The sequence below is a fragment of the Pseudorca crassidens genome, chromosome 2, assembly GCF_039906515.1.
Source record: "Pseudorca crassidens isolate mPseCra1 chromosome 2, mPseCra1.hap1, whole genome shotgun sequence".
Taxonomy (NCBI): Eukaryota; Metazoa; Chordata; class Mammalia; order Artiodactyla; family Delphinidae; genus Pseudorca; species Pseudorca crassidens.
The window spans coordinates 80,838,753-80,853,233 of NC_090297.1; the positions used below are offsets into that span (position 1 = coordinate 80,838,753).

The window sequence follows — 14,481 nt, forward strand, 5'->3', positions numbered from 1 at the left end:
ATCTTTATAGGCCCAGCTGAATCTGAAGCTTTTCTTCATTGGCTCAGCCAGAAGTTTTTCTTTCTTCTCTAATTTTCTGGAGCAGCTCATCTCTCTCTCATGAATTATATGATGCAGGAGTGTAGTTCTTATGAGCGATGCTGGCTGGCAGTGATTCCTGGCTTTACCACTTACTAGCTGTGTGACTTTCGGCACATTAGTCAGTCTTTCAGTACTCGGTCTTTTTATCTGTAACGTGGGATGGTGGTAGTAGCTATATCATTCTTATGAGGATTATTATTTATAAATATCTTGGAACACGTGCTTTCCTCCTACTAAATTGTAATGTCCTTAAAAATAGGAACCTATTCTTTGTATTACTTAACATACCCAACATAGTCCATACATATAATACTTCAGAATTTTATTTTTGAAGGAATTTGTTGAATGATGGAATATGCCATGCATTTGCAGGTTAGCCATTTAGTTAGTATAAGAATCCAGTTGAGAATCACTGTGTCTACACATATTTTTTTTTCCTTACAGTGATACTCAGATCCTGGTGTAAGACCAAATACCAGACAGCTGCATGGTACTGAACCTTGATAATTTTAGCCAGGAAGACTTGGGCGGGGAAGTGGGATAGGAAGAGTGAGAGAACTACAAATGGAAGTGGGAGGAAGTAGTCAACAGGCAATAAAACACTCTGTTGTAAACGTTAGCATATTATTTAGTATGCTAAAAAAGCTCTTAATGGGAGTTATAAATACCCCCTGGAGTAGTCAAGGCTAGTCACCATCCAAGCAGTGTCATTTGTTTTCTTTGAGTAACACCAAACCAAAGTAGCTTCTGTGACTAGAGTTTTCGTGAGTGGGAAGAAGGAGGGTAAACAGGATAATTTGGATGATTGGGAAAGGACACACCTCGATTGGCTGAAGGACTAAGGAAGAAGAAAAAATAGATCAAATTTTTACTGTCAAGGAACTTACTGCCTATTGCCTTATCTTGTCTTTTTCTTCTAATTTTTTTATTATTGGTCTTGGGGGAATTCCTGAACTGCAGGGAAATCTCTAGAGCAGGGATGTACACCTCCTGATGTGTGGTACTTAGATGTTTAATGGGAAAGAATGCCTTGATCAGTTAGCAGTGCCTCCCATAGCTAAGGAGAGGATTGGCAACAAATCATTCCCTGCAGTGCCTAGTATGCTTGCGACTGAACAAAAGATGAATGGATTATCTAGGCAGTAGTTATATGATTGATGCTGTGATGTTTAATTATATAGAAAAATACTTGCAACTGATATTTTTGATTGGTAGCCTTTAAATGTCATAACTCAAATGGCTTCTGGTTCCATCTATCCATTTAGCTTGACTTTTTTAAATTAATTTTTATTGGAGTATAGTTGCTGTACAATATTGTGTTCTTTCTGCTGCACAGCAAAGTGAATCAGCTATATATATACATATATCCTCTCTCTTTTGGATTTCCTTCCCATTTAGGTCACCACAGAGCACTGAGTAGAGTTCCCTGTACATAGGTTCTCATTAGTTATCTGTTTTATACATAGTAGTGTATGTATATCAATCCCAGTCTCCCAAATCATCCCACCCCTTCTCCCCGCTTGGTGTCCATATGTTTGTTCTCTACGTCTGTGTCTCTATTTCTGCTTTGCAAATAAGATCATCTATACCATTTTTTTCTAGATTCCACATATATGCATTAATATACGATATTTATTCTCTTTCTGACTTACTCTGTATGACGGTCTCTCGGTCCATCCACATCTCTGCAAATGACACAATTTCGTTCCTTTTTATGGCTGAGTAGTATTCCATGGTATATATATACCACATCTTCTTTATCCATTCCTCTGTTGATGGACATTTAGGTTGCTTCCATGTCCTGGCTGTTGTAAGTAGTGCTGCATTGAACATTGGGATGCATGTATCTTTTTGAATTATGGTTTTCTCTGGTATATGCCCAGTAGTGGGATTGCTGGGTCATATGGTAGTTCTATTTTTAGTTTTTTAAGGAACCTCCATACTGTTCTCCATAGTGGCTGTATCAATTTACATTCCCACCAACAGTACAGGAGGGTTCCCTTTTCTCCACACCCTCTCCAGCATTTAATGTTTGTAACTTGACTTTTTTTAATCAAAGATTTTTGCAATATGACCTTCATTACAGCCCTATTTTGCCCTTTAAATGGGATTTATGTTCAGTGCCTTAGCTTCTCTTTAGTGCACACCTATGTTCTTGTATTTTTTTTCTATTAATTGACTTTGTTTTTTACTTTTATTATTATTATTATTATTTTTTTTTTTTGCTGTACACGGGCCTCTCACTGTTGTGGCCTCTCCCGTTGTGGAGCATAGGCTCCAGACGCGCAGGCTCAGCGGCCATGGCTCACGGGCCCAGCCGCTCCGCGGCATGTGGGATCCTCCCAGACCAGGGCACGAACCCGTGTCCCCTGCGTCGGCAGGCGGACTCTCAACCACTGCGCCACCAGGGAAGCTCGTATTATTTTTTTTAATTAATTTATTTGGTTGCGCTGGGTCTTAGTTGTGGCAGACGGGCTCCTTAGTTGCGGCTCACAGGCTCTTTAATTGCAGCTCACAGACTCCTTAGTTGTGGCTCGCCAGTGCCTTAGTTGCGGCATGGGAACTCTCAGTTGTGGCATGCATGTGGAATCTAGTTCCCTGACCAGGGATCAAACCCGGGCCCTCTGCATTGGGAGCTCAGAGTCTTAACCACTGCACCACCAGGGAAGTCCCAGTCGACTTTGTTTTTTGAGCAATTTTAGGTTCACAGCAAAATGGAGAGGAAGGTTCAGAGATTTCCCATAAACTCCCTGCCCACACACATGCATAACCTCCCCCATTATCAGCATCCCCCATCAAAATGGTACATTTCTTACAACTGATGAGCCTGCATTGACACATCATTACCACCCACATCCATGGTTTACATTAGGGTTCACTCTTAGTGTACAGTTTGGGGTTTGGACAAATGTATAATGACTTGAATCTACCATTACAGTGTCATACAGAGCAGTTTTATAGCTCTAAAAATCCTCTATGCTCCACCTATTCGTCTCCTACCCGCAAACCTCTGTAACCCCTTATCTTTTTCTGTCTCCATAGTTTTACCTTTTACAGAATGTCATATAGTTGGAGTCCTATAGTATGTAGGCTTTTCAAACTGGATTCTGTCACTTAGTAAAAAGCATTTAAGTTTCTCCCTGTCTTTTCATAGCTTGGTATCTCATTGCTTTTTAGCACTGAATAATATTTCATTGTCTGAATGTGCCTAGTATTTATCCCTTTACCTATTGAAGAACATCTTGGTTACTTCCAAGTTTTGGCAAATATGAATAGAGCTGCTGTAAACATAGCATACAGGTTTTTGTATAGACATGTTTTCAATTCCTTTGGGTAAGTACCAAGGCATATGATTTCTGGATTGTATGGTTAGAATATGTTTAGTTTTGTAAGACGTCTCTAAGATGTCTTCCAAAGTGATTGTACCATTTTGCATTCCCACCAGTAGTGAATGAGAGTTTCTTTTGCTTTACATCCTCACCAACATTTGATGGTGTCAGTGCTCTGGATTTTGGCTGTTCTAATAGGTGTGTAGTAATATCTCATTATTATTTTAATATGCATTTCTCTGATGATATATGAGGTGGAGCATCTTTTCATATGCTTGTTTGCCAGCTATATATCTTCTTTGGTGAGGTCTTTTGTGCATGTCTTTGTTCAGGCTGCTATAACAAAATAGCATGGATTGGGTAGCTTAAAAACAAGAGGAATTTCTTCTCATAGCTATAGAGGTTTTAAATCTGAAGTCTTAAATCTGTCAGGGTGCCAGTATGGTTGGGTGAACACCTCTTCTGGGTTGAAGACTTCTGGTTATGTCCTCACATGGTAGAATGGGAAGGGATCTCTCTGGCCTCTCTTATAAAGACGCTAATCCCGTTCAGGAAAGATTTGCCCTCATGACCTAATCACCTCCCAAAGGCCCCATCTCCTAATAGTATCACATTGGGTTAGGATTTTCTTTTTTTTTTTTTTATGGCTGCGTTGGGTCTTCGTTGCTGCGCATGGCTTTCTCTAGTTGTGGTGAGTGGGAGCTGCTCTTCATTGCAGTGTGCAGGCTTCTCGTTGCAGTGGCTTCTTTTGTTGCAGAGCACGGGCTCTAGGCCTCCAGGCTTCAGTAGTTGTGGCACACAAGCTCAGTAGTTGTGGCTCACCGGCTCTAGATCGCAGTCTCAGTAGTTATGGCACACGGGCTTAGTTGCTCCACGGCATGTGGGATCTTCCTGGACCAGGGCTGGAGCCTGTGTCCCCTGCATTGTCAGGTGGATCCTTAACCACTGCACCACCAGGGAAGCCCTGGATTAGGATTTAACATATGAATTTGGGGGTGAAGGGACACAAACATTCAGAACCTTTGATCTTGTCAGTGTTCTGGATTTTGGTTATTCTAATAGATGTATAGTGGTATCTTGTTGTATTAATTTGCATTTCCCTGATGACTTTTGTAGAGCAGGGGTCCCCAACCCCCGGACCACAGACCAATACTGGTCCGTGGCCTATTAGGAACTGGGCCACACAGCAGGAGGTGAGCAGTGGCTGGGCGAGCCAGCAAGCGAAGCTTCGTCTGTATTTACAGCCACTCCCCATCCCTCACATTACCTCTTGAGCTCTGCTTCCCGTCAGATCAGCAGCGGCATTAGATTCCCATAGGAGCTTGAACCCTCCTGTGAACTACACATGCAAGGGATCTAGGTTGCACGCTCCTTATGAGAATCTAATGCCTGATGATCTGAGGTAGAGCTGAGGTGGTGAAGCTAGTGCTGGGGAGCAGCTGCAAATACGGATTATCATTAGCAGAGAGGTTTGACTGCACAAAGACCGTAATAAATCAGTTGCTTGCAGACTCTCATCAAAACCCTATCGGTTTAAAAAAAAAAAAAAAAAAAAACCGTATCAGTGAGTGGCAAGTGAAGACAAGCTCAGGGCTCCCAGTGATTCTGCATTATGGTGAGTTGTATAATTATTTCACTATATATTACAGTGTAATAATAATAGAAATAAAATGCACAATAAATGTAATGCATTTGAATCATCCCAAAACCATCCCCCCATCCTGGTCCGTGGAAAAATTAACTTCCACGAAACGGGTCCCTGGTGCCAAAAAGGTTGGGGACTGCTGTTGTAGAGCATCTTTTCATATGCTTATTTACCATCTGTTTATCTTCTTTGGTGAGGTATCTGTTAAGGTCTTGGGCCCACTTTTTAATTGAGTTGCTTGTTTTCTTACTGTTGAGTTTTAAGTGTGCTTTGATATTTTGGATAACAGTCCTTTATCAGATATGTGTTTTGCAAATGTTTTCTCCTAGTCCGCCCGTCTTATCTTTTTATTCTGTTGACAGTATTTTTCACAGAACAGAAACTTTTAATTTTAATGAAGTCTGACTTATCAATTCTTTTTTCATGGATCATGCCTTTGGTGTGTATCTAAAAAGTCATCAAGGTTTTCTCCTGTATTATCTTCTTGGAGTTTTGTTGTTGATGTTTTAAAATATTTATTTATTTATTTATTGGCCACACCAAGCAGTATGCAGGGTATTAGTTCCCCAACCAGGGATCAAACCTGGGCCCCCTGCAGTGCTGCAGTGGAAGCATGGAGTCCTAACCACTGGACCACCATGGAAGTCCCTCTTCCAGGAGTTTTATAGTTTTGCATTTTACTTTTTAAGTCTGTGATCCATTTTGAGTTTTTGTGAAGAGTGTAAGGTCTGTGTCTAGATTAATTCTTTTGCATGTGGAACATCACTTGTTGAAAAGACTATATTTTCTCCATTGTGTTGCCTTTGTTCTTTTGTCAGAGATCGTGACTATTCCTGTGGGTCTATTCTGGTCTCTCTATTTTGTTCCAATGATCTTTTTTGTCTCTTCTTTCACCAGCGCCACACTGCACTGTCTTGATTACTATAGCTTTATAGTAAGTCTTAAAGTCAGGTAGTGTCAATTCTCCAACTTTGTCCTTCTCCTTCAATATTACGTTAACTATTTTGGGTCTTTGCCTCTCCATAAAAACTTTAGAATGAATTTGTCAGTATCCATAAAATAATTTGCTGGGATTTTGATTGGGATTTCATTGAATCACAGATCAATTTGAGAAGAACTAACTTCTTGACAATATTGAATCTTTCTATCAGTGCACATAGAATATTGATCCATTTATTTAGTTCTTTGAATATTTACTTTTATTTAACATGTTTTGTAGTCTTTAGAAGCCACTTTTTCTGAGTACTTCAGAAGCACTTTACAGAGTTTTCCTGTCCTCTTGGATTCATTTGCTATTATATTTGTTCCTCTTTGTATTTGGCTTTTTAAGAGCCTTTTCCTCCCCCTTTTTAATGCCCAGCCATATGTGATTTCTGGTATTGCATAGCAAAATTGTCCCTAGAGTTAAATCACCTGACCTACATACCTCACATCCATGCTACAATACAACTGCTTTCTCAAAATTAGGGCAAAAAGTCTTATTGACCATATAAAGGAAATAACAGGAGAATTATAATATTGAATAAATAATCTCTGACCTCAACAAGCTTGTAGTCTAGTTAAGAAACTAGACTTAAACATACGAAAAGTAAGATATTTAGATAAAATTTCTGTGTTAGGTCATAGAAGAGCACATGATTAATGTGTATTAACTCTACAGACAATGATGACTCTGGAATTTAGAGAAGGGAGAGATTTACTTTAGCAAGTTAGTCAAGGAAAACTTAATTGGGCTAGTGGAAGTTGAACTTAGTCCTGAAATATAAGTAAATTTTGGATTAGAAAGATTAATTCATATTTCTTGTGGATGAGTTTTATAATATGTTGTGGTTTAAGAAAAACATTAAAAAATCTTTATATGAACTATTTCCTTTTAAATTATATTTTCTATCCAAAGTGGTTATAATAAACACTTGAAAGTGTTTGACATATCAATTGCTTTCAGTTTTTTACTTCTGTGTTTTTGTCACAGATGTCCTGATTTTCAGCTGCTACAGGAAGGACAAAGGTATGGTTGAATCAGTATCACTTACCTTCTATGTATTCTTGTTAATAGAAGCATTAAGAGTAAACCAGGTGATACGAACTCTTGGACTTCCTGTGCTAATGCATTATGTAAGTGCCCATTCTAGCCCACAAAAAGAAATATTTGCCTTGTACAGCTTTTTTTTCTTTTGTGATGGTAAGATGATGTGTTTGATCTGTATGATTTACTGTACAGCTGTTCCTACCAAGGAAGTCTAATTGAACCTGTTGAAATATGACACAAACACAGCTTCCATCTGAGATATTGTGCTTCATTGTCAACTAGATTGTGCCAATTACATTTGTTGAAAGGTTTTTATAGAACATCAAAACATTAATGTATCAGTTAATTATTTGAAAGAGTGTCTAAAGCATTAATAGAAATTCCAAGTTGTGATTTTTTTTTCTAAACTTTGCTCATGGTATTGCTTGCCCAACCATGATCATCTCTCAAAACATATCCTTTTATCTTCCAGAATAAATTTTCCTAGTTATTAGTCACTACCTTAGTTAGATGGAATTGAGCACAAGTGAGAGATATTTATTATTCGCTATAAATCTTTAACTTACAGCTTCAAAATAGTATAGAAAAATATAATTACCATACAATTCCAAGAGAAAGTATACATGAAAATTGAGTTGTTCTAAGTTTTTTGAAATTGTACTTACTTCAGATACAAGAGACAGTCTGTGGCTATGTAGGCTAGACTCTAACTAAAAAATGGTATAAAATACTGAATGAACTTATCTTTTTTCTCCATTCCCATCTACAACCTTATTTTCAACTGTTTTTCTTCTTCTTTTACACTTCACCCAAGCATGCTTTTTTGTTTATTGCTGAATTATTTTATTTCATTTTATTTTTAAAAATTGTAATAGGCTTTAGGGGGATAGGTTTACAGAAAATACAAAAAATAGGTTTACAGAAAAATTGTGTGAGAAGTAGAGAGTTCCCATATACCCTTTCACCACCCTCCAGGTGCTTCTTGACCTAGAATCCTTGCCATCCTGATCTTTTAAAGTTGTTATATGTGCATTTGCTTAAGGGTAATTGCTCTCCTATCCTTATTTATCTCAAGTTTGTATAGACAAAGCTCTCTTTGTCTCTGCTCTTTCATATTTTTTAATCTTTTATAAACCTAATCTGAAAATTAAAGGAACATAGGCAAAGGGAAAACTGTTGTCTTATTATTATCATTGTGATTTAACTCTGGGATTTTCAAGTATAAGTATCTTTCATTGATAAATCTTGATTTGCCAACTTTATTTTCTGCTATGACTTTCTTGAATTTTTCATTCAGTGGAATTTTCTGCATAACTATCAACCAGAATTGGAAAATGCTTAAACGTCTCTTTTTATTTTTGTTTCAAAATCTAAACAGTTCCTCTCATTTTTTTTTGAGAAACCAATAATGAAGTTTTCAAAAGAATCCTTTTTTAAAAAAAGATATATAAAGCAGTTACAGAAATGGAGAAAGCAAAAATCAAAATAATTCAGTAGGATGGAATTATCAAATGTTGGTTTGTGGGGTTTTTGTTTTTGTGTGTATGTTGTTTGGTTTTTGTTTTCTTTTCTTTTTTGCTATACTCTTACAACACTTTTAAAATAATCGGCGAGAAAATACAAGGGAAGAAGATGGAAAGAGACTTATATCAAATAAATAAGATGTAGAGAAATTATAGAATTATAACTTTCTTCTGAAATGTGTATGTGTGTGTGTATATAGGCCTAGGTAAATATAAGCCTATAAATAAGGCCTTGCCCAGGGAATAAAAGTTTCTACCTTGAAAGTTACAAAGTATAAATACTGTGGGACATGTTGCTTTTCTGTTACAGTTGTTTTGTTTCTTTCCCTCAACAGTGGTCATTCTGGAGAAGAAATACAGTTATGCAGTAAGGCCATTAAAACATCAGATGTTGACAGTCCTGGCCATTTTGAGAAGCATGATGAATCTAGTTCTTCTGGCACTCATAATGATAGTAGCAGTGATAATGAGCAAGACTTCGTTTCCTCCATTCTACAAGGAAACAGACCAAGTGCAACGGGTATAAGGCCACAGCTGCACAAAAAAAGCATAATGAAAAAGAAAGCTGGTCAAAAGGTTGACTCCAAACATGAAAGCAAAGAACAGACAGTAATAGATGTCACTGAGCAGTTAGGCAATTGCAGATTAGACAGTGAGGAGAAAGCTGCTGCTTGTGAACTTCCTTTACAGAATGTATGTACTCAGATTTCTTCAGATAGGTCTCTGCAAGAAAAATTAGAAGCTTCAAAAATTTCTGAAAATAAATACAGTAGTTCAAAAATAACTCTTGTAGGCATAAGTAAGAAAAGTGCTGAGCATTTTAAGAGGAAATTTGCCAAATCGAACCAAGTTCCTAGGTCAGCTTCTAGTTCAGTGCAGGTGTGCCCTGAAGTTGCAAAGGCAAACTTACTTAAAGCCCTGAAGGAGACTTTGATTGAGTGGAAGACAGAAGAAACTTTGAGGTTTTTGTATGGCCAGAATTATGCTTCTGTATGTCTGAAACCCTCTTCAGCCCCTCTGGTTAAGGAAGAAGAACTTGATGAAGATGATGTGAACTGTGACCCAGACAGTCATTCCCCTGCCTTGCAGGAATCTCAGAACAGCTTGGATGAGTCTTTACCGTTTAGAGCCTCAGATACAGCCATTAAACCACTGCCAAGTTATGAGAACTTGAAAAAAGAAACTGAAACATTAAATCTAAGGATCAGGGAGTTTTATAGAGGACGATATGTTTTGAATGAAGAAACCACCAAATCACAAGACTCGGAAGAGGTATGTCTTAATGATAATGATTTTTCCATACTGCTAACATGTGGAACACTCACCATAGTAAATCTTGGAACAGGAAGAAAAGTACTGAAGGAATAATTTTTTTTAATTTTCAGAATTTTCTTTAGTCTTTCAGTCCTGTGGTTTAAAATTTCATCTCCAGTATTGACATTATTATTTTCCAAATAAGTTAAAGTTTGCCCCAGGAAATTTTCATCAATATTTAACATTTTTCTCTAATGTAGAAATAGCCTACAATTGTGGGACAAAGTTTTCTTTAAAACCTAATTCTTAAAAAAAAAAAACCTAATTCTTCATATAATATCTAGACTCTCTAAAAAGGCTGTTTTTTCTTCGTTGGTATGTATGCTTTCAGATTTCTACAGAGGGTGTGTATCTTTGTGTTTTATTTCCAATGGGACTATATGCAGTGGAATAGACTTACTAATTGAATAGTAAAATATTTGGATAATATTTGGCAAGCATGCTCACTTAAAATATTATGAATGAAAATTATTTAGTAAAGGAGACTTATTGGGGAAATAGTGGACATAGGAGAAAATGGAAAGAGCACATTCAGGTAACGTAGATTTGATTATCTGCTCTGTCATTTACTAGCTGTATGAAAATTTAGTCTCTTGAGTCTGATTGCTTATCTGTAAATGGGATTATAAATGGCTTCCCTTACTCAATTTTTATGAGTTTTAAAGATAATGCATATAAAGCATTTATCCCAGTGCCTGACATATAATTGGTACTCAGTTATATGTAAATAGTTATATGTAGAAACTGATGTTATGCTGCTGAGATTTCATGAGGTTCTTTCAGTATTTCCATTACCCATTTTTGGTTGATGTGTAGTTTGGGAAAGGAAGTCATTTGGCATGAAGAGGAATAGGTGATAACCTTGATTTTTACCATAGGAGTTTGTTTTCTGAGTAAATATGGCTCTAAATTTAAGAACACATTTGGAGATTTAAAAAGAGTGTGAAAGTGGAAATACAGTAAAACTTTAGAAATTTCTTATATTTCTACAGAATGTTACCTAGCCCAACACTATATTTGAAATCACTTCAACTGGATTATTAGACAGCATCCATAACTTTATATGAAGCCTGGAGAAACATTGTTGTCTGTCATTAAGCTGCATAACTTTACTATAGCACTTGTTTTATTGTTTTTATGCTAATAAGCCTTAAGAAGGAAAAAGTAATCCCTGAAATTTGACTGCTTCTCTGTTGCTAAAACTTTTTCATTGCAGAAACTAACACAAAATTGTAAAGCAATTATACTCCAATAAAGATGTTAAAAAAAATTTTTTAATATATATTAGAAAAAAAACTTTTTCATTGAAGTGTAACACAAATAGTAAGTGTACAGCTCATTGCATTATCACAAGTGAACACACCAATGTAATCACTACGCAGGCCAAGAAATTTGAGTAAACCAGAAGCCCCACTATGTCTCCTCCAAATCATTACCTCTTTCCCAAATTAATGACTATAATAGCATAGATTAATTTTCCCAATTTTGAACTGAATGTAAATGGATTCACTCAGTATATGTTCTTTGGTATCCAATTTATTTTGTGCAGCATTATGTTCATGAGTCATTTGCGTTGCAGATAGTTGTAGTTCATTCTTTCATTGCTGCATAGTATTCCATTATATAAATATACCACAATTTATTAATGTTAATAAGCATTTAGGCTGTTTCCAGTTTGGGGCTATTATGAACTATGCTGTTATGAACTTCTCTTGTGTATGTCTCTCTTTTAATGTGTATGCATTTCTGATGGGTATGTACCTAGGACTAGAATTTCTGGGTCAGAGTGTATGCATATATTCAACTCTACTAGATAATGCCAAACAGTTTTCCAAAATGGTTCAGCCATTTTATATTCTACTATCACTGTATGAGAGTTTACATGACTCCATATTCTCACCAATACTTGATATTGTAACTTTTCACTATTCCGATGGTACTGATTTTAGGTTATAATACATTTCTCTGATGATTAATGAGTTGAGTACTGTTTCATCTGCTTATGAACCATTTGGATAGTCTCTTTTGTGAAGTGCCTGTTCAAGTCTTTTTTTCCATTTATCTATTGGAATATCAGGAATTCTTTATGTATTCAGGATTCAAGTCCATTTTTGTGTATTGCAAATATCTTCCACTCTGAGACTTGCCTTTTCCCTCTTATTAATGGTGTCTTGAGTCCAGTTTACTAATGGTTCCCTTTAGTGACTTCTTTAAGAAATCTTTACTTAGCCCAGGTTATTTCATCTTCTAGAAGCTTTGTTTTTCCTTTAACATTTAGATCTGTAATTCATCTGGAATTGATTTTTGTTTACGGTGGGGAGTATCAGTCAGATTTCATTGTTTCTCTCTGGGGAAATGTGTGCACATTAAAGTACTATTGATTTTTCTTTTTCTTTTCTTCTCTTTCTTTTTTTCCTTCTTTCTTTTTTGTTTTGTTTGTTTGCTCATTCCTTAAGTTACTGAGAGAGATGGGCAAGGTGGGTCAAAATCTCTCAGCATAATTATAAATTGATTATTTTTCCTTTCAGTTTTGTGAATTTTACTTTTAATATTTTGAGACAATGATCTTGGGTGCAAATGTGAGATTATTATGTCTTCCTGGTAAATCTAACCTCTTAGCATATGGAGTGACTTTGCTCTCCATTGATTTTATTTATTTATTTTTGGCTTTACAAGATCTACTTTCCTGACACTCTCATTCTTTTATTAGTATTTTCAAGGACTATCTTTTTTTAAAAAAAATCTAGGTTGATAATCTTTGTCCGTTACGTAGAGGATTTAGTCCATTTACATTTAGTGTCACAATTGATATATTTGGGTTTAAATCTAGCATCTCACTTGTTGCTTTCTGCATGTCCCACCTGTTCTGTGTTCTTCTCTCCTTTCTTGCTTTCTTTGGATCAGATATCATTATTCCATTTTTTGCCCTCTGTTAGCTAGTTTTTATACATTCTTTTACTGATCATTAATTGGTTTCCCTAAAGATTAAAAACTGAATCTGTGTCTTATTAAAATCTAATATAAGTTAATACTTTTATTGCTTCCTGGACAAGTAGTACCTTAGAAACTTTAATTCCATTTACCCCATCTTGACTTAACGTGCTCTGTTGTTGTGTACTTTTATTGTCTCTGTATTTTTAAATCCTACAAGATTGTTTATAGTTGGTATTAAGTTGGATTTATCCAATTAATTACTCTCTTACTGTTCTTCATTCCTTCCTGCATCTCCATTCCTTCATCTGGGATCGTTCGCCTTGGGCCTGAAGAATATCCTTTTTTTCCATTAGTGCCAGTTTGCTAATGATGAATCTTCTCAGTTTTGTCAGGACATTCTTTATTTTACTTTCACTTTTGAAAGATGTTTTCCTGGACACTGAATTCTAAATTAATTCTAAATTAGTAGTTATTTTCTTGCAGCCCGTTGAAAATACATATTCATTGTTTTTTGGCTTCCATTTATTTCTCTTATTTGAAAATACTGTTTCTTCCTTTAGCTACTTTTAAGATTTTTTTTTTTTTGTCTTTGGTTACCGTCAATTTTAGAATGCTTTGTGTGTGATTATATTTGTATTTATTCTTTTGGCTGTTGTATACTTAAATCTGTGACTTGATTTCTTTTATCAGTTTTGGAATATTCTCAGTTATTATCTCTTCAGGTATTGCTTCTGTCCCATTCTCCCTTTCCTCTCTACCTCGTACTCCAGTGGCAGATACGTTAGTCTTTTTCACTGTATCTTCTGTTTTTTATATTCTCTTGTGCTTTGCATTACCCCAAGCCGGGGGGTGGGAGGAGAGGGGTGTGTGTCTGTGCTTCATTCTGGATATCTTCCAAATCAGTATTCTCTCTTCAGTCTTTTCTACTATGTTATTAAACCTATCCATTGAGTTCTTTTAAATACTGTTTTTTCAGTTACTGGGAGTTTTGTTTGGTTTTTTTATATAGCTTCCAGTTCTCTGCTAAAATTTTCCATCTTGTTATTTTTCTTTGAATATATTCAGCATAGTTATTCTAAATAAGGTTGATAACTTCATTACATGGATTTCCTAGGGGTTGATTTCTATGAGCTAATGTTTCAGATTTTGATCATATTGTCTTGTTTTCTTATTGTTTTATTATGTGGCAAACATTGCATAATAAAAATTAGAGATAGCTTGAAACCCAGGCTGATGTTATCTTCCTCTAGAACAGATTTGTGTTTGCTTCTGGCAGATGATTTGCTGGTCTAGTTCCCTGACTAGGTTTTGAACCCGGGCCCCCTTCATTGGGAGTGCAGAGTCTTACCCACTGAATCACCAGGGAAGTCCCACCAAATCACTTTAATCCAATCAGTGATTAAGATGATTTGAAGCTGGGCTTCAGTCCCTGCAAGAGCCAGTCCACTTCCTCTTCATTCTTACTCCTGGAGTATGGTCCATCTAAGTCCTGTTCTCAAGTTTGGGGTAGGTTGACAGTACCTCTTCCTTCTTGGCATGCCCTGAACTCTGATGCTCGGGTTCTCATAATCTAAATTGCCTCTTCTGGAATTAGTCAGTGCCTTCTCTGGAATTACTTTCTCCAGA

At 36.3% G+C, this 14,481-nt stretch overlaps 1 protein-coding gene across 3 annotated transcripts in view; it reads left to right on the forward strand.

Annotated features, from left to right (window-relative positions):
• The window catches only part of RPAP2 (RNA polymerase II associated protein 2), an 83,700-nt gene that overhangs the window by 19,642 nt on the left and 49,577 nt on the right, over nt 1-14,481 (forward strand). For all 3 annotated transcript variants that reach the window (XR_010940945.1, XM_067726903.1, XM_067726902.1), the window contains exons 7-8: nt 7,028-7,063; nt 8,943-9,879. Coding sequence is in view for 2 of the 3 variants with exons in the window: in XM_067726903.1 (XP_067583004.1) it covers nt 7,028-7,063; nt 8,943-9,879 (973 nt within the window). In the remaining variant the exon portion in view is untranslated. The remainder of the gene's footprint in view (nt 1-7,027; nt 7,064-8,942; nt 9,880-14,481) is intronic.